The 18432-nt window shown below is 43.4% G+C and overlaps 1 protein-coding gene and 1 non-coding gene across 3 annotated transcripts in view; one reads left to right on the top strand and one right to left on the bottom strand.

The window, feature by feature from the left end:
* Positions 1 to 18432, bottom strand: part of jph1 (junctophilin 1) — a 181180-nt gene that overhangs the window by 50407 nt on the left and 112341 nt on the right. For both annotated transcript variants that reach the window (XM_033019284.1, XM_033019283.1), the window contains exon 3: positions 10977 to 11095. In XM_033019284.1, coding sequence (XP_032875175.1) covers positions 10977 to 11095 — 119 coding nt within the window. The remainder of the gene's footprint in view (positions 1 to 10976; positions 11096 to 18432) is intronic.
* Positions 5753 to 5944, top strand: LOC116972652. The gene has a single exon (XR_004411850.1). It is a non-coding gene; the product is annotated as a U2 spliceosomal RNA (small nuclear RNA).

The raw sequence follows: 18432 nt of genomic DNA, 5'->3' as shown, positions 1-18432 counted from the left end.
TTCATTTCTTGGCATATCCAGAGGACCAACGGTTGTGTGTGGTAACATACTTACAGCATTATCTGAGAGTTACGAAGAACCTCAGAGGCTCAGAACAATCGGTCCTGATCAGCCACAAAAAACCACATCAGAAGGTATCAACACAAACCATCTCCAGATGGTTAAAGGAGGTAATGGCGGTAGCGGGAGTGAACATTGACATTTTTAAATCTCACTCCACCAGGGCTGCATCTACGTCGGCAGCAAGAGCAATGGACGTGCCTCTCGACGACATCCTAGCGGCTGCAGGGTGGGCGAATGAACGGATGTTCCACCGGTTTTACAACAAACCTATAACCGGACCGCGGGTGTTTGCACGTACTGTTTTAAGTTCTGTTTCCTAGTTTCCCCCCAGGTTGGGAGGAGTAACTATTAAAAATGTTCTTTTCTTTTTAAAGCATCAGTGTCTTTACTTAACTACGTTATGTCTGAATGCTTTAAAGATTACTCTCATCCATGGTCAATCCATTCAGTGTGTGACGCCTGGATTCGTAACCGGCGTGAAATCACAGAGCTTTGAAATCTTCAAGTAGTCACTCACGTGACCGAAGTAAAATAGTACGATTAAACGAGAACTTACCAGTTTGAAGTTTGATCTTGATTTTATAAGGAGTTACGATGAGCGATTACGTGTCCACCGCTCCCACCCTCATACTATCAAAGTCATTTGGAAGTTCTAGTTTCTTCACAATCTTACTATTCTCAAGTCTTCTTTTTATCTGTGATTTTACACCGCTGCTTTGAAGATTGACACGCACGCAGACGGACGGCCCTTCTTCACGTAATCGCTCATCGTAACTCCTCATAAAATCAAGATCAAGAACTTCAAACTGGTAAGTTCTCATTTAATCTTGCTATTATAAGAGACTCGCTTATGAGAATCACTTGCCTCAATTCACTTGGACTTACTGAGCAAATCTCAAATGTAATTCCAAAATACGATAACTCAATAAACAGAGGCCAGAATGTCTGTGTTGGGTGCAATAAGCGATCTCGACATACTGTTGATTGAGTTTGAGTGCAGTGCAAGTAGTTATGCTTGAGACAAATGTTAATCTTGCCAAAAACATAATCTTCCATAAACTAATTTTTGAGTTTATGTTTGAAAATGTGTGCCATTAGCCTCTCCGTGGCTTAAACACAAATTCAAGTAACTACCATAAAGGCCATAAATGGGAGCAATTGGTGAATAACCACCATTGTGATAATTCAACCTGTTGTGCAATTTGCACACACTGTCTTACTTTTCCTTCCAGGTGGTAGCAGTGCTGGATTTGGGAGACACCAAGTTTGATCAAGTTATGCACTGTACCACAGATAGCGAACAATGCAATGAAAACGTGTGGCCTCTACTGAATCACAAAACCATTCCATCATGTGCAAGGATAGGGATGATTCTCACTTCATCTCTGAATTTATCCACTTTTGTCTACATTTGGACCAAAAGTGAAATGAGGTCTCTGTGCGCACAATCTTGCAGTGCCTGAACTGCGTAATGACAGGCAGACTATTGATTGATAAACACTGCTTGTAGCAGTATTAGAGACAGTGTACAAATGATCAAGAAAGATGGGGCAATGATCATATAGCCTATCATTATCCTGTTACTTGTAGACATGATATCCTCTCTCAGTTTTCCATTTTGGCATGCTCCCAATATGTCTCGAACAGCAGGCACAGATGAATATGAAATGACAATGGCACTGAATGGGGAATTTTACCACAGCCAGTAGATGTAATGCATAACCCGAATAAACAGCTAGACACCCCTTAAGTCAATCACTTCCATTATAGTATGTGAGCTTCTTTATTTCCTTTTCTCTTATTTGGATTCCCACATGTTAATTTCTGACCAAAACACTTCCTTCAGACATGTTTACAGATTGATATGTGTCAGAGCAACATCTCTTTTCAGTTCCATTCCATTTACAGGAGGTGCATATGTGATCATTCTGATTCAGCCAGTTTTCAATTGTCCCCAAGCGGTTGTACTAAACAGGTATGTCGAGCAATTCTCTGTCCCGTGTTGCTGAATTCTCATGGAAAGAGCATGAATATGCTGATAGATTCTGATAGATTATACTGATGACATTTGGTTTGCAGACTGGCAAGAAGTAATGCTCTCCTTTCTTGCCAATATTTTAAAGAATATAAAATGAGTTTCAAGAAACAATCCAGGTGAGAACTCGATCCTCCACTTATCTTAAATATTTTGTCCAGAGCTGTCACTTGACATTTTAATCTATTTTTGTTCAAATGTCTTTGTCGTACATTAGAGTTAGCACATAAAGCAGCACATCAAGCAATTCTTAAAATGAATTATACTGTTCAAAGCCTTCTGAAAGGTTTCGGGAGGAAGCTGAGATCATAAATACAAACCTCTGTGCTTTGAGTCAATTGCATGTTATCTATTTATTTACATTGAGTGGACCTAAAATGTGCTTGATGAAGCACAATATCACATTGTAGTGAAATAAATGTATCTGAAACTCTGCAGATGTCCTCCTCAACTCTGCTGGCTTGGTTTGTGTACTGGAGATATTGCATAAATAGTCATCTTACATGGATTTTTTGGTCACTTGCTGTGAGAGAACAGGAAAACCCACGATCAATTTCTGAGATTGTGTGCAGAGTATAAATGTAGTCATGAAGGTTTCTGAAGTACCAGGGTCATATCTGTGTTTTTTTGTGATGGCTGGACTGACTACACCGACCTCAATATCCTTGCCTCTGCAAAATACTGCCTGGTCCATAATGAGCTTTGAGCCCATCATTGAAGAAATCTTACAGGAAGCAAAGTTTAAAAGAGGCAGCTAATATCATCAATGATCTATAGCAGTCCAGCCAGACTCTCGTCTTGCTGCTAGGTTAGGCAAAGGAGAAGGAAAAGGAACCTGAGAACCTGAAAAGGAATCTAGGTTCAAAACCAGCTTCTTCCGATAAGTCACCAGGCCCTTAAACCTCCCTGGTCAACCCTACCTCAGCTCCATATTTCTATGGACTTTGCACCACTAAGGATCCATAATGTACTTTGGCTTGCACTATCATGGCCTGGTTTACTTCCTGTAACTGATAATTTGTGTATTTATTTGTTGTGTTGTTGTGTTTAACGTGCCTGTAAAGTTGCAGCAAGAATTTAATTGTTCCGGTCCTGGTGTTTAGGACAGTTAAACACTCTTGCCTCGACTCTTGATAGTCTCTTAAAAATACAGTAGAAAAAAAATCAATGCTTGTCCCAGTGCTCTGTGTGAGAACGGAAGATGAAGTACAGGCTGCTGATATGATTTACTCTCATACATCCGGGCAGGCACGGAAATCGCTATCAAAACATGCGGGGGACACAATTTCTTGGCGACCGCGCGCGCGCATGCGCACACACGCGAGGCTTCGGCCATGGGCCCTGTGGACGGTAACATCGGGAGCTGACCTGGTTGGTGACCGACTCCGAACTCCAGCAACAGCAGCTTCGTCCGCCCCAAATTGTGGGGCTTGAATTGGCCCATTCACGGGGTCTTTCATCGGCCGGCGGGGGCTTCAACATCGGGAGCCTCGATCGCCTCGATGCAGCAGTTTGATTTTACTTCGGAGTCACGTGAGTGACTACATGAAGAACCCGCTCAGTGCGCAGGCGCGGCATTACGCCAGCAGTGCAACAGCGGCAGCGGGAGCTAGGCACTCCCGCAACAGATGAAACGGACCGTCAGGTGAGTATCCTGAGGTCGGGTTTCTTTTACAGGGGAGCCCCTTTTTCTGCTTGTGTTTTACAGGCAGAGAAAAAGGCTCTGGAACAAAACTGTCCCCCGTTCGAGGAGGAACGTTTCCCGTCGGGGGGAAGGGGGGCAGCAACAGGCGGTAGGAGCGACCCGGTGTTCCTCTATTCCCCGACACCGTGCCGAGCCCAGCCCGCTAGCGGGCTGGATGTATAGCCACCCGAAGAGGCATCCGGCAGGTGTTTCCCGATTTGGGACGGGACGTCTCTCCACCCGCACGGGGGGAGAGAGAGCCGCCTGAGCCGCTGGAGCGGCTCTCGGAGCAGGTGCCTGCGAGACGCGCTGCTTGAGGGGCGCTCTCGCTACTACAAGGCACAAAAGCTCCAGAAGAAGGCGGTAGGAACATTTAACCGGGCGTTCCGCTATCCCCACACCGCGCCGAAGCCAGTCCCGCTAGTGCCTGAGCTGCGGGCTGGATGTCTAGCCATCCGAAGAGGCATCCGGCCGGTGGCTTCCGACTTGTCGGAGGGGACGTCTCTCCACCCGCAGGGAGAGAGACAGCCGCCTGAGCCGCTGGAGCGGCTCCTGGAGCAGGAGCTCCTGCGAGACACGCTACGTGAGGGGCAGTCTCGCTGGAGGGTTCAGGCATACCCTCCACAGTGCCTAGGCACTGCCCATCGCTTCCTCCTTAGTGTGGTTAGCTTTGGGGTGACCAGTGGCTGGGCTGGTCATGAAGAGGGGTCACTGGCTGAACAATATCGGGAGTATGCTTGAGGTACAGGATCAGGAAGAGCTGCTGGGTGTGGCCGCTATGTGGCTCCACCACTAGCGAGATGGCTTTTCAGTCTCAACTGATGGCCAGCTTACTACCTGTCTTTTCCAAAAAACCTCTCCAAGACAGGTAGCCATGAGGCGTTGGTTTTATCACGCCTCCCCTAAATTGCATTTACTCAAAGTGCCCGCCATTATTGGGGGATACATTGAGCAGCGCGTTTAACCTAAATATTTTAAAAATGCATTTGGTACCCTGACGTCGGCTATCATGTCCACCTGCTCATTCCAGAAGGGCAGGGTAGTATGGCAAAACACCTGACCCTACTGTTCAACGGTATACCTCATAACTTCTGAAATGAACTCACAAACCTGCCCTCAATCTATGAAATTAACAGGACTATGAGAACGCCGACCTCATAAGCACAGATCCTGCTACCTGGCACTTACCAAACCAGTCCTAAAAAACTGGACGAAGTGTTCAAACTATTCGGCACAAGAGGGCAGAGTCTGGAATGAGCACCACACTAAACCAGACAGCAGTACCTCTACGTGTCCACCAGGGGCGTCTACCTCATGGTACTGGTGAAAGCTCGGGGCCTGCATGCCAAACCTGTAGCATTTTAGGCCACGGCCCAGAGCAGGCCCCAGGGGAAAATGTGCCACCCCCCAACAAACATCGTCCCTACAAGAACAAGGAACCAGAAACCGAAGAAAACAACAATGAAGACAGATAAGTATGGTTCCTACCATCACATAAAGGTTAAGGGTTGTACTAACAAGGGGTGGATGAATCACGCCTGGTTAGGAAGCTATCACTCTTGGTAGTTATATACCAAAAAATAAATACAAGGGGAATAGAATTAATATCTTGCCACCAATTCAGCAAGCACCCCAAGTGGTCTACCCTCCCACGATGGTGAATGTCGCACCATCGTTGATAAACCACTTGAGTATTTCACCAGGTATACCCATTCATGGGATTTGTAACTACTACCATGGATCCAAGGATACTTTATGGTAGACATCGACCTTGAAGATGCACACTATTCAGTACCTTCTCATATAAGTTTCGGATATACCGCAATTACCTGGATGGAGTAACCATGATGAGCGTTGCGGCATTTAAGTCAAAGTTATCCAGAATCAACTAGCCCTGACACTTAGAAACATTCCGTCATGGCATGTCTATATATTAACGACAAACTATCCTTGGATACAGCTTTAGCTGCATCGCTTCTCGGCCATTTGGCTAAGATCAAGTGTAGTATCTGTTCTTATCAGTTTAATAATCTGATACGTCCCTTATCTAGGGACCATATATTAAATTGAATTTTGGAACAGGGAGATGGAATAGGGGCTTGCTCCGTCCACTCCACGCATCGACCCAGTATTGCAGTGCCTCTGGGAACGGTGCACAAAATATATATCCAGATATTTACGTTGACCATCCACAACGTTGTTATCTGGTATTCATTAAGACTATCAGTCATGGTGCATTAACCACCAATCAACTACGTGGCAAAGTAATTGGGATATAGCAGCATTACCAGCTACTGAACTTTGTACCTTTCCTATGAGCTGAGATACTAGTGTTCAAAACTATCTCCATACCTGTAATATGGGGGCAAATGGATTAATCTGTGGTGTTATCATGGAATTTATCGGCAGGAAGGATTATGGTTGTACACTTCCACCTGTTTTGAGTAACATCTTATGTGTCCTGATGTGTTACTGAGCTTGTAATACTTAATGCCAATATGAATTGACTTAAACATGTTATATATTAACTTACTTAATTCTAGTGAAGCATTTGCTCAGTAATCCACCAAATTTGCATGTTCGTTTATAAGATAACAACATCAGTGGTGGCATATACCAAACCACTTGGGCGGAGAACATCGATATTAGGGGACAATTTATTAACAATTGGAAACCGTATGTCGTCAAACATGTTTGACCATCAGTAACTCACCTATCAGGTGAGCTAAATACTGTAAACATACATTTAAACCAAAAATATTTGCTGAAATCACTAAGCAATATGGACACCAGATATCGATTCCTTATATCCAATTAAATCACCACGTACTAACTTACGTCACATGAAACCAATCTCAAGGCAGCGGCAATGGAGACATTCCCGCGTATTGAGGGGTGGGGGGAACCTAATCTCTATGTTTTCCTTTCCTTCTACCTCTTCAATAGGTACTACGGCTTCATCAGTCGGGTACTACGCAAATTACAGTGGACCAAGTCCACAAGCATGGTTCCCAGTGATCCTCGACATGGTCATTAAAAGAATTGCAGAATTGGGAAGACCATTGCTGTGCTTGGATCAGGAGCACTATCAACCTGATGACAGCATTCCGTCGCATATCCTAGGGAACATACCTGAGGAGCATCAAGAAATGGTACACTGTTTCCAAAACAGGAATTACACATTCAACTATAACAAAAAACTGTACTGGAGCTCCTGGCAGGTCTTCACCACAATGAAGGACATGTTCTGTTAGCCTACTCAACTTGGGTACCGCTCACTGGTGATCAGATACAGGAGAGGTATATCAATCCATTCCCCAGAAATAGGTACACCCAAATTGGGATGTCAGTGAAATCCTGACATACCTTAGGGGATGATCACCAGCCAGGTCACTCACCCTGGAACAGCCTACCCTGAAGATGGACATGCTGGTGGCCTTACATCAACACAAAGAGCCAGCTCTCCCATCTACTGCGATGGGACAACATGGTTATAACACCAGATAGTGTCACATGCCCATTCAAGGGTTGGCCAAACAGAACAGACCAGGAACATCAGGTCCAGTCATGAAATTCCGGGCATACCCACCTGAACCACGTTTTATGTGTCATGACCCACTTAGAGATCGACACAATAAGGAATACCGAGGGAGAGGAAAAAGCCTTATGGGTCAGCCACAGGAAACCTCATGGTCGGGTGACGAGCTAAACTATCTCTAGTGGCTCAAGCAGGTACTGGGAGTTGCTGGAGTAAATACTAACGTGTATAAAATCTTATTCCACCAGAACAGCTTCCACGTCAGTAACTAAGAGGATGGACGAGCCTATGGACCACATCCTGGCTACTGCAGGGTGGTCTAGGGAGTATACGTTCCAAACTTTTATAACAAACCACTGACAGAACCTGTATCGTTTGCAGAAAAAGAATCTGCAAAAAATATATAATTTAAGCCCGGGGGAGCAATTGGTCTAGTTGTTGTTAATAACACCATTATTGTTTTTACAAACAGATTCATGGTTGATTACGATAACATACTTCCTCCCTCGAATGACTTCGGCAGCGAGTGAAGTATGAACTGTTACACGGTTTGAAATCACAGAGCTTTGAAGTCTTCACGTAGTCACTCACGTGACTCCGAAGTAAAATAGTAAGATTAAACGAGAACTTACCAGTTTGAAGTTTGATCTGTATTTTATGAGGAGTTACGATGAGGGATTACGTGCCCTCCGCTCCCACCCTCATTATATGGATCAAACTAATAAATTGATGTCTCCTTATCTTTACTATGTTTACTTCAAATAACTGTGTCTATCTGTGATTCCACACCGCTGCTTGGAAGTATGCCGCGTCTGCGCACTGAGCGGGTTCTTCACGTAATCCCTCATCGTAACTCCTCATAAAATACAGATCAAACTTCAAACTGGTAAGTTCTCGTTTAATCTTACTATTTTACGCCGTGCCGGGCGCTGAAAGGCCCCGCGAATGGGCCGATTCAGCCCTTAGCGGCTGATAAAGTCCGGATTACAAAACAGGGGGGGGGGGGGGGGGGTTTGTCCCCCACCTCTCAAAGCAGGGGGGTGGGATGTGTGTCCCCTGCCCCCCCACATGGGATGGTCTTTAAAGTCAGAATAACATCTTAATTCCCCCCCCCCCACCCCAAATGTATCAATAAGAGATCATCATTTCCAAGTGAAAGGAATGGTAAGACCCTGCTCTAAATGAGGTTCATCATCAATGTTTTGGTGAGTAGATGAGTAGAAATGACTCGCATTGTGTTTTAAAGTTTCACATGGTGATTAAACTTGAGGACTTGAGAATAATGAATGGTGAAGGATCGGGAGTTGAGGGGACGTGAGGTTACTTGAATCTCTCGACCTAAGAATTCAGCTGCCGATCCGGTGAGCCATCAAAAAATGATTTTCTTTTATCTATCACACTCAACATATTTTGTATCATTCACCCCTCAACATGCCAACTATTTTGAATGTACTGGTGAGAAGTTCAACTTAAGCCTGGGCATTTTTCTTCACACGTGGCACCTTGATAGAATTGTCCACAAAGTGCCCATTGATGATACTGGTCATACTTACTGGCCAGTCCTAACTGTCTTTCTCAGATCTTGTGGTGGCCATTATAGTAATGGCACACTCATGATTATATTAGGGAAATTCCAGGCTACTGATCGTGAAGGAAGCCTTGCAAACCAAAATTAGAATAGAGTGGCAATTCAATTGAAAACATTTGAGGTGATGTTATTTCCATGATGGGTGCTAATCTGGTGATAGAGATCACTGGGATAGGAAAATAACAATAATAAGGGCGGCACGGTGGCGTAGTGGTAGAGTTTCTGACTTACAGCACTTACAGCGCCAGAGGTCCGGGTTTGATCCCGATTATGGGTGCTGCATGTACGAAGTTTGTACGTTCTCCCCCGTGACCGCATGGGTTTCCTCCGAGATCTTCGGTTTCCTCCCACACTCCAAAGACATACAGGTGTGTAGGCTAATTGGCTTGGTATAATTGTAAAATGTCCCTAGTGTGTGTAGGATTGTGTTATTGTGTGTGGGGATCACTGGTTGGTGCAGACTCGGTGAACCGATGGGCCTGTGTGTCTAAACTAAACAAATTTACATTTTCCACTTTATGCTCCACTTGCCATACCTTTGACCACTCACCCACCTAACCTATCTGTATCCCCCATCTTGCACTTGTGCAGCCAGCGGACACATTGAAATTGTTTATAATTTCACCCTAACTCACCCAGTGAAAAAGGCCAATGGTGAAAAAAATCATAATCATCGAAGCCTACTCCCTGTCCTTAGAATGCATTGTTCTAGTTAGAGAAAAATATATAAGAAATTACATAAATAGGGAAATTACAGGGGAAAAAGGTGTAAGTATATTGCTGGAAGGCCTATGTAAGGAAATTTACAAAATGATAAGGATTTTAAAACTTCAGCCAGAATTAGTTAAAAAAAATCATCATGAAAAGTAGATAGTAGGATCGCATCCAATTCGCAGAATATGTATGATCCAGAGAAAAAGCAAACTTGCATCAGAAGACGGCATTTATAACAGGCCAATTAAGGATAGTTTGATTATATGATTCATACCAAGAAGCTGGTTGAAAGTGTATTACCTAATCAAAGTGGACTTCATAAATCAAGAGCATACTACATTTGCAACCATAAAGTAAAAACACCCAAGTCCTTTCAATTTATAATGTACCATTTAATTCTTTAATATTTAATTAATGGACCATGCGTGGTCCTGACAGCATTATGATGAAGGGCAAAGTACGCTTGGAAAGCACACTGACAGTTTATAACATGTGTTGTATACAGGGTTTACCAATGCAACAAAAAGATACCCTGATAGCTATTGGATGTCCCAATTTGATACAGAGATTGGGTGCATGTGGAAAATTGCATAACATGCACAAAAGCAACAGATAAGAAAATGAAGTGCTTTCCCCAACATAGACCTGTGATTCCCTAGGCTGTCAAATGCTTAGGTATTAATTTAGTTTAGTTTAGTTTAGAGATACAGAGCAGAAATAGAGCCTTCGGTCCACTGGACCAACGATCTCCGCACATTAACACTATCCTACACACACTTGGGACAATTTACAAATACACAAAGCCAATAAACCTACATACCTGTACGTCTTTGGAGTATGGAGGAAACTGAAGATCTCGGAGAAAACCCACGTGGTCACCGGGAGAACGTACAAACTCCGTACAGACAAAATCTGTAGTCGGGATCGAATCCAGGTCTCCGGAACGGCAAGTGCTGTAAGACAGCAACTCTACCGCTGCGCCATCGTGGCCGCCTATTATTGGAATTGCTGTCTCCATTCATTAATTGTGGTCAGATCACATCTTTGCAATGGAGGATCTCAATGTAGCAATTACCTTAATGTATCTCAGAAATAATAAAATGTTGGTTTCAAACACTGATGTTGGTGAGATTTATAGTATTTACCAAAATAATTGTATAATTAGAAATGAGTTCATTTGGAAATGTTCAATCCCGATTTTTACCACAAATTGGTGCATCACGTCGTTCCAAATTTGTGTGACGGGGAATGAGTTGCCTTCTCATCGTCCCAAACTTCCATTTGCGATGTAAACATAAACTTGAACCCATTTTCTGAATAGTTTTTCTGTGTGTGTTTAAATGCAGAAGCTTACCTGGCTGGCAGAAGGTTGGTGACAATTCCCTAGCAACTCCCCTTGCAATGTCGGATTCCTGGCGCGCAGCTTGTGCAGCACCATCCGCTGCATCAGCTTTGGCCCTTGCATGCACGGTTCTGCAGAAAAAGCAAAGTTGCTGTCACTTCAGTTCAGCTCAGTTTCAGTTTAGTTTATTGTCATGTGTACCGAGGTACAGTGAAAAGCGTTTGTTGCGTGCTAACCAGTCAGCGGAAAGACAATACATGATTACAATTGAACCATTCACTGTGTACAGATACACGATAAAGGAATAGTGCAAAATAAAGCCTGTAAAGTCCAATCAAAGTCAGTCTGAGGGTCCCCGATGAGGTAAATAGCAGTTTGCTCGGCTGCTCTCTATTTGCCTGATTTGCCTTTGGTTCAGTTGCCTGACAACAGCTGGGAAGAAACTGTCCCTGAATCTGGTGGTGTTTGTTTTCACATCTCTATACCTTTTTTACCCCGAGGCGAGAGGGGAGAAGAGGGAGTTGATTGGGTGTGACTTATCCCTGATTAATCTGTGAGGTACAAATGGAGTCAATGGAAGGGAAGTTGGTTTGATGTTGTCGGCTACGTCCACAATTCGCTGCAATTTCTTGCCATCTCCGATAGAGCTGTTCCCAAACCAAGCTGTGAAGCATCCTGTGTCAGCCGCAAAGCACCATCGTTTTTTCACTTGCAATCTACTTGAGTTAGGTCTGAAATTATATTTTAGGAAGGTTCTCCATGGTGCTTTGTCCCGAAGCACAGTGCAGCATTGTTGCAATTTGCCCCATACCAAAAGGAGAAAATAAGTATTCTGCTTTTGATAAAATAGACTGTTGGTTAAAGAGAATAATTTGTATGAATTCCAAAAATTCAGGTAACTTTAAAATTAAATTAGCCAAGTAAGTATATATTTCTTCAAGTATTTACAATATAGAAAAAAAGGCAATTTCTTTAGACTTATCGAAAATAGGGATGCCAATGAGGTATTAGATAATTTGCTATGTGTTATGATAAATGATTACAGTATCAGTGAGATATTGTGGTTTTTAAGTTAATAACATTGCTTGAAGTAGTAACTGTTATTCAATTAATGTCTTTCATTATGATGATAAACCGATTTTTAAAGAGACGAAGGTATTGTTTTAGTAATCAAATATACAATTTTATACATTATAACAATAAAATAATGAATGATTTTAGATTATTTTTGACACGTGGTCGAATTGTCGGGTCGAGACCGTTCTTCAGTCTGAAGAAGGGTCTCGACCCGAAACGCCACCCATTCCTTCTCTTCAGAAATGCTGCTTGTCCTGCTAAATTACGCCAGCATTTTTAGTCTATCTTCCGTTATACCTAGTTTCTTAACAGGTTGTAAACACAACTACACAAAACCTAGCAAAAGCAGTGAAGTGTGTTGTAAAGGCTCCATACAACATTGCCTAGCCAATGATGGAAATACTGGGCTTACATAATATTTATTCAAAATTTTCAAATGCAAACACAGTAGAAATCAACCTTCAATGGAATTATCATTCTGAGCCCTAGTGAATGGCGGTTCAAACAAATATACTTTATTCTAGTCTTAGATCTAGGTGACGCTGTACATGGCAGCTGAGCCAACAGCCTGTCTCGTCTTTTTTCTTCTTTTGCTGTTTTGGTTTGTGTTACTTGCATGTTTTTAGTGCAGCTTTAGTTTTTATATTATGTGGGGCGGGGGGGGGGGTTGGAAGAAATATTTTTTATCTCTTTCCTCGACGGAGATGCAACTTTTTCATCGAATCTCCGTCTGCACTGCGGCTTTAACATCGTGGAGCTAGTGGTCCCTTTGTTAGGGATCGACTGCGGGAGCTCCAACTGCAGGAGCTTCGATCACCCCGGGAACTTCGATCGCCCCGATTGCGGGAGTTTCGATTTCCCTGACCGCGGGATAAAAGCAGGAAAGAAGGTATAAGGTATTTGCCTTCGATCACAGTGGGGAATGTGACATCATCGAAAAAACAAGATGTCAAGTCAAGTCAAGTTTATTTGTCACATACACATACGAGATGTGCAGTGAAATGAAAGTGGCAATGCTCGCGGACTTTTGTGCAAAAGACAAACAACCAAACAACCAAACAGATGGATGTGCTACCTGCGCTGGTGAGGACTTGGAGGGAGAGCCGTGAGTGCAGTAATCTCGGTGTTTTGCGGGGACATCACTCCATGAGGACATCCCGGAGTCTAGTGCGAGTGTGGACGGCTTTCTGACTGTTTGGGTGGACAGGGACTGCAGAGAGAGTGACAGCGGTCGGTACAATTCTGGTCACATCATGGGGAAGGAGCATGTATGTGGCCCAGACATTGAACTGATGGCTGTGGGTCTCTGCTTATGCTGCGTGCTTTGGGGATTCTCACACACCATGGTGGGGGCTGATTAAGTCTATGTTTAATGTTTATGTAGTTATGTATCTTGTTGCTTTTTTGTATGACTGTTGGCAAATCAAATTCCTTGTATGTTTACATACTTGACTAATAAATTAATTAAAATACAGATATAGAAATTCAGATATATAGATATACAGATATAGATATACAATATAGAGTGCCTCTTCTTCAGTCAATAACGTCCTATTTCAGATAGAAGTTGTAGCATGCGTCCAAGCATCTTTCTTTTATACCTTTTGAAGGCGGCAAAATGGACTACTCTGCACAATGTACAATCCATTGAACAAAACTACAAGATAAATTGCGACACAAGGAGAATTTACTCAAGATAAATTATGGCATAGTGGAAATGGCTGCGGGAAAACAATTTCACTGAGTATATTGAGGCTAGTCAGCTGTACCACAGCCATAACAGCCGGACAAAGCCCTTCGCAAGAAGATCTGGACTGACTCATACTCTATCCAGATCCCCTATCAGAGGCTGACGTCTATAAGAAAGCCATCAAACAAACTCAGATTTGGGATGACAGATAGAAAAAAGTAGGTGCTATCATTGATTGTTGCAGACAGATGTGCATCTTGGACAAAATCCTGCACCAACAACTTTTAAAATCAAGATTACATTTTTGTCCCAGAGTAGTACTCAAGAAAATGATAAGAATAGTCTCACAGCAGGTTGTGCTGTTCACTATTCAACTGGTATGAACAATAGAATAACAGGACAAAGCCATGCAGCCCCTCAAGCATTCTCCAAAGGAGAAACTCAGAGGGCCAGGCAACATCTGTGGTGGGAAATGGACAGGCAGCATTTCGGATTGAAGCCATTCACCTGTACTGATGCAGATTTCCGTCCACAGATGTCACCTGACCCACTGAGTTCTTGATCTTGTTTTTGCTCAAGATCCCAGCATCTGCATTGTCTTGCCTGTACTCACATTTCTTCAGGTTCCCGAGATGTCAAACGTGCCTCATTCCCAGCTTTACCATATTTCATTCACAAATGTCTGGAGCCAGAGAATTCCAAGTGTTTATAACCCACTGAGGAATTAAATCTCTCTATATCTCAGTCCCAAAAGTCTGATGTGTAAGTGGCCCTTAAAAAAACCATTCTGGTAGTTTCCCGATCACCATTTATTGTTTTATCAACCCTTTAAATGTAATTGTCATCACAAGGTTACTATACTCACTTACTGTACACACTTAAAATCCAGTAGCTTCATGGCTGCCATTGTTATTAACAGCTTTTTAAAATTCCAGGCAGGAAATGGTGTTGGATAGACTGATGAGACTGAAGGCTGATAAAGCCTGAGGGCCTGATGGTCTGCATCCCAAGGTACTTAAGGAAGTGGCTCTAGAAATCGTGGATGCATTGGTGATAATTTTCCAATGTTCTATAGACTCGGGATCAGTTCCTGTGGATTGGAGGGTAGCTAATGTTATCCCACTTTTTAAGAAAGGCGGGAGAGAGAAAACGGGGAATTATAGACCAGTTAGCCTGACATCGGTGGTGGGGAAGATGCTGGAGTCAATTATAAAAGATGAGATAGCCGCACATTTGGATAGCAGTAACAGGATCGGTCCGAGTCAGCATGGATTTACGAAGGGGAAATCATGTTTGACTAATCTTCTGGAATTTTTTGAAGATGTAACTCGGAAAATGGACAAGGGAGAGCCAGTGGATGTAGTGTACCTGGACTTTCAGAAAGCATTTGATAAGGTCCCACATAGGAGATTAGTGGGCAAAATTAGGGCACATGGTATTGGGGGTAGAGTGCTGACATGGATAGAGAAGTGGTTGGCAGACAGGAAACAAAGAGTAGGGAATAACGGGTCCCTTTCAGAATGGCAGGCAGTGACTAGTGGGGTACCGCAAGGCTCGGTGCTGGGACCACAGCTATTTACAATATACATCAATGATTTGGATTAAAGGATTCAAAGTAACATTAGTAAATTTGCAGATGACACAAAGCTGGGTGACAGTGTGAACTGTGAGGAGGATGCTATGAGAATGCAGGGTGACTTGGACAGGTTGGAGGACTGGGCAGATGCATGGCAGATTAAGTTTAATGCGGATAAATGTGAGGTTATCCACTTTGGTAGCAAAAACAGGAAGGCAGCTTACTATCTAAACGGCGTCAAGTTGGGAAAAGGGGAAGTACAACGGGATCTGGAAAGTAAGCATGCAGGTACATCAGGCAGTGAAGAAAGCAAATGGCATGTTGGCCTTTATAACAAGAGGAATCGAATATAGGAGCAAAGAGGCCCTTCTGCAGTTGTACAGAGCCCTAGTGAGACCACGCCTGGAGTATTGTGTGCAGTTTTGGTCCTCTAATTTGAGGAAGGACGTTCTTGCTATTGAGGGAGTGCAGTGTAGGTTAATTCCCGGGATGGCGGGACTGTCATATGCTGAGAGAATGGTGCAGCTGGGCTTGTACACTCTGGAGTTTAGAAGGATGAGAGGGCATCTCATTGAAACATATAAGATTGTTAAGGGCTTGGACACACTAGAGGCAGGAAACATGTTCCCGATGTTGGGGGAGTCCAGAACCAGGGGCCACAGTTTAAGAATAAGGAGTAAGCCATTTAGAACGAAGACGAGGAAACACTTTTTCTCACAGTGAGTGGTGAGTCTGTGGAATTCTCTGCCTCAGAGGGTGGTGGAGGCAGGTTCTCTGGATGCTTTCAAGAGAGAGCTAGATAGGGCTCTTAAAAATAGCGGAGTCAGGGTATATGGGGAGAAGGCAGGAACGGAGTACTGATTGGGGATGATCAGCCATGATCACATTGAATGGCGGTGCTGGCTCGAAGGGCCAAATGGCCTACTCCTGCACCTATTGTCTATTGTCTACATTTAATTAATCAGGTTTTAATTTCTCAGCTACCATGGCTGGGATTTGACTTTGTGCCTCCACACCCTGGTGACGGGTCAGTATTTTAATCATTCTGCTTCCATGACATGGTGAAGGAGCTCCTGCTATCAGCAGAGGGCAAGAACTTTGGTCTGTGCTCATGGGACACGAGTGACATCAGCAGTTCTCCGAGTGGAATCATAAAAGGTAGAATGGTACTCCACTGTACGAAGGCAACAAGAGAACCAAAGCAATGAAATACGTGACTAGATAATCCGAAATATTCTGGTTATTCGGTGTTGACCGGGGCATTTTGTAAGAACTCCCACACAATACCATGTTTGTGTTCATGCTCAAAAAACCCCACAAACCCTCAGTTTAATATCCACTCCAAAATACAATGCCCATTGGGGAGCAACATTCCTTCAAACCAGTTGTGAAGTGTTAAACTGGATTACATAGGCAAATCTGAAAATTGATCTTAATCTTCTGACAGCAATAATGAGACCAAGCGTAGACAGGGCGATCGTTTTGTTGAACGTCTCTGCTCAGTCGCCTAGGCCTATGCGATCTTCCGGTTGCCGAACACTTGAACTACCCCTCCTATTCCCATGCTGACCTGTCTGCACTGGGCCTCCTCCCCTCAGAGTGATGCCAAACGCAAATTGGAGGAGCAGCACCTCGTATTTTGCTTGGGCATTGTACTACCCAGCGGTTTGTAAGTAGCTTTCTCTAACTTCAGGTAACCCTTGCTTTCCCTATCACTCCATCTCGTCCCCACCCTAGTTCTCCGACTAGTTTCACTGTCCTGCTGATTAATTTTATTGTTTGTATGCCTCATTAACATCTTTCCATCAGCCAACAATGAATCATTCTACATTTCCTTTATCATCGACTGCTTTGATCTGTTGTTTTCACACCTTGCCCTTCCATATCACAAGTTTCCCTCTCCCCTGACTCTCAGTCTGAAGAAGGGTCTCGACCCAAAACGTCACGCGTACCTTCTCTCCAGAGATGCTGCTGAGCATTTTGTGTCTATCTTCGGTGTGAACCAGCATCTGCAGTTCTTTCCTACACAAAACTATTTGTACATTTGGCATTAACAAAAATCATCTCCTTCAAATAATATTTTTGTATAGATAGGTATAAATAGTTTAGTTTAGTTTAGAGATACAGTGCGGAAACAGGCCCTTCAGCCCACCGAGTCCGCACCGACCAACGATCCCCACACATTAACACTATCCTGCACACACTAGGGACAATTTACACATACACCAAGCCAATTAACCTACAAACCTGTACGTCTTTGGAGTGTGGGAGGAAACCGAAGATCTCGGAGAAAACCCACATGGTCACGGGGAGAACATACAAATGCCGTTCGTACAGCACCCGTAGTCAGAATAGAAACTGGGCCTCCGGCATTGTGAGCGCTGTAAGGCAGCAACTCTACCACTGTGCCACTGTGGCAGCTTAGTGTGTGCTTAAAGTTCACAAGTACCTCTCAGATACATAATCAGTAAATTTGAAAGTATTACCTACTGCTAATCTGTTAACAGTTTCATTTGTGCAGTGTGATACTTAAATGAGTGTGTGGCTGTAGATAATGCAGATATATTTGGGTCTTTTCCTATGAGTCCAAAGTACAATTGGGGGATTAAGTAGCTTTCGAGTGCCAGTATTTTTTAGTGTCAGGAATTTGATGCAAATGGTGAAAATCCTTCGACATCAAGACTAAATATATTTATATTCAGTAAAGCAGCATAAATTTCAACTGAGAAATCGGCCGTAATAAATTCTGATGACCAATTTTACAGCTGAGTAGTAATGGAAGGAGATTCCTTCCCTGTTTCCTACAGAAAAGCCATGTAGAGGACAGACCTTGATAGGAAAATCTACAATTTCAATTTTTTACCATTTTACTACATTTTCCATGAATTCTGATGATTGTGTAAAATAAAGCAAGGAAAGAAGTGTAGGTGTGAGGCAAGCAATATTTAAGGCACATGATTCTTAGCCCGATCCTCACTCAGCTGGATGTGCCCAACCCCCTCTCATCCATAGAACAGCATATGGTCCAAATTCCTTATTGGAAGTAATTTTACAAATATTCTTTATTTTCATCAATTATTTGAGCAAATCCCTCATAAAAACCCTCTGCAATGGCTGCTAGTCAT

The sequence above is a fragment of the Amblyraja radiata genome, chromosome 4, assembly GCF_010909765.2.
Source record: "Amblyraja radiata isolate CabotCenter1 chromosome 4, sAmbRad1.1.pri, whole genome shotgun sequence".
Lineage (NCBI taxonomy): Eukaryota > Metazoa > Chordata > Chondrichthyes > Rajiformes > Rajidae > Amblyraja > Amblyraja radiata.
The sequence above is the reverse complement of the archived record's forward strand: the minus strand, read 5'-3'. Positions and strand labels throughout refer to the sequence as shown.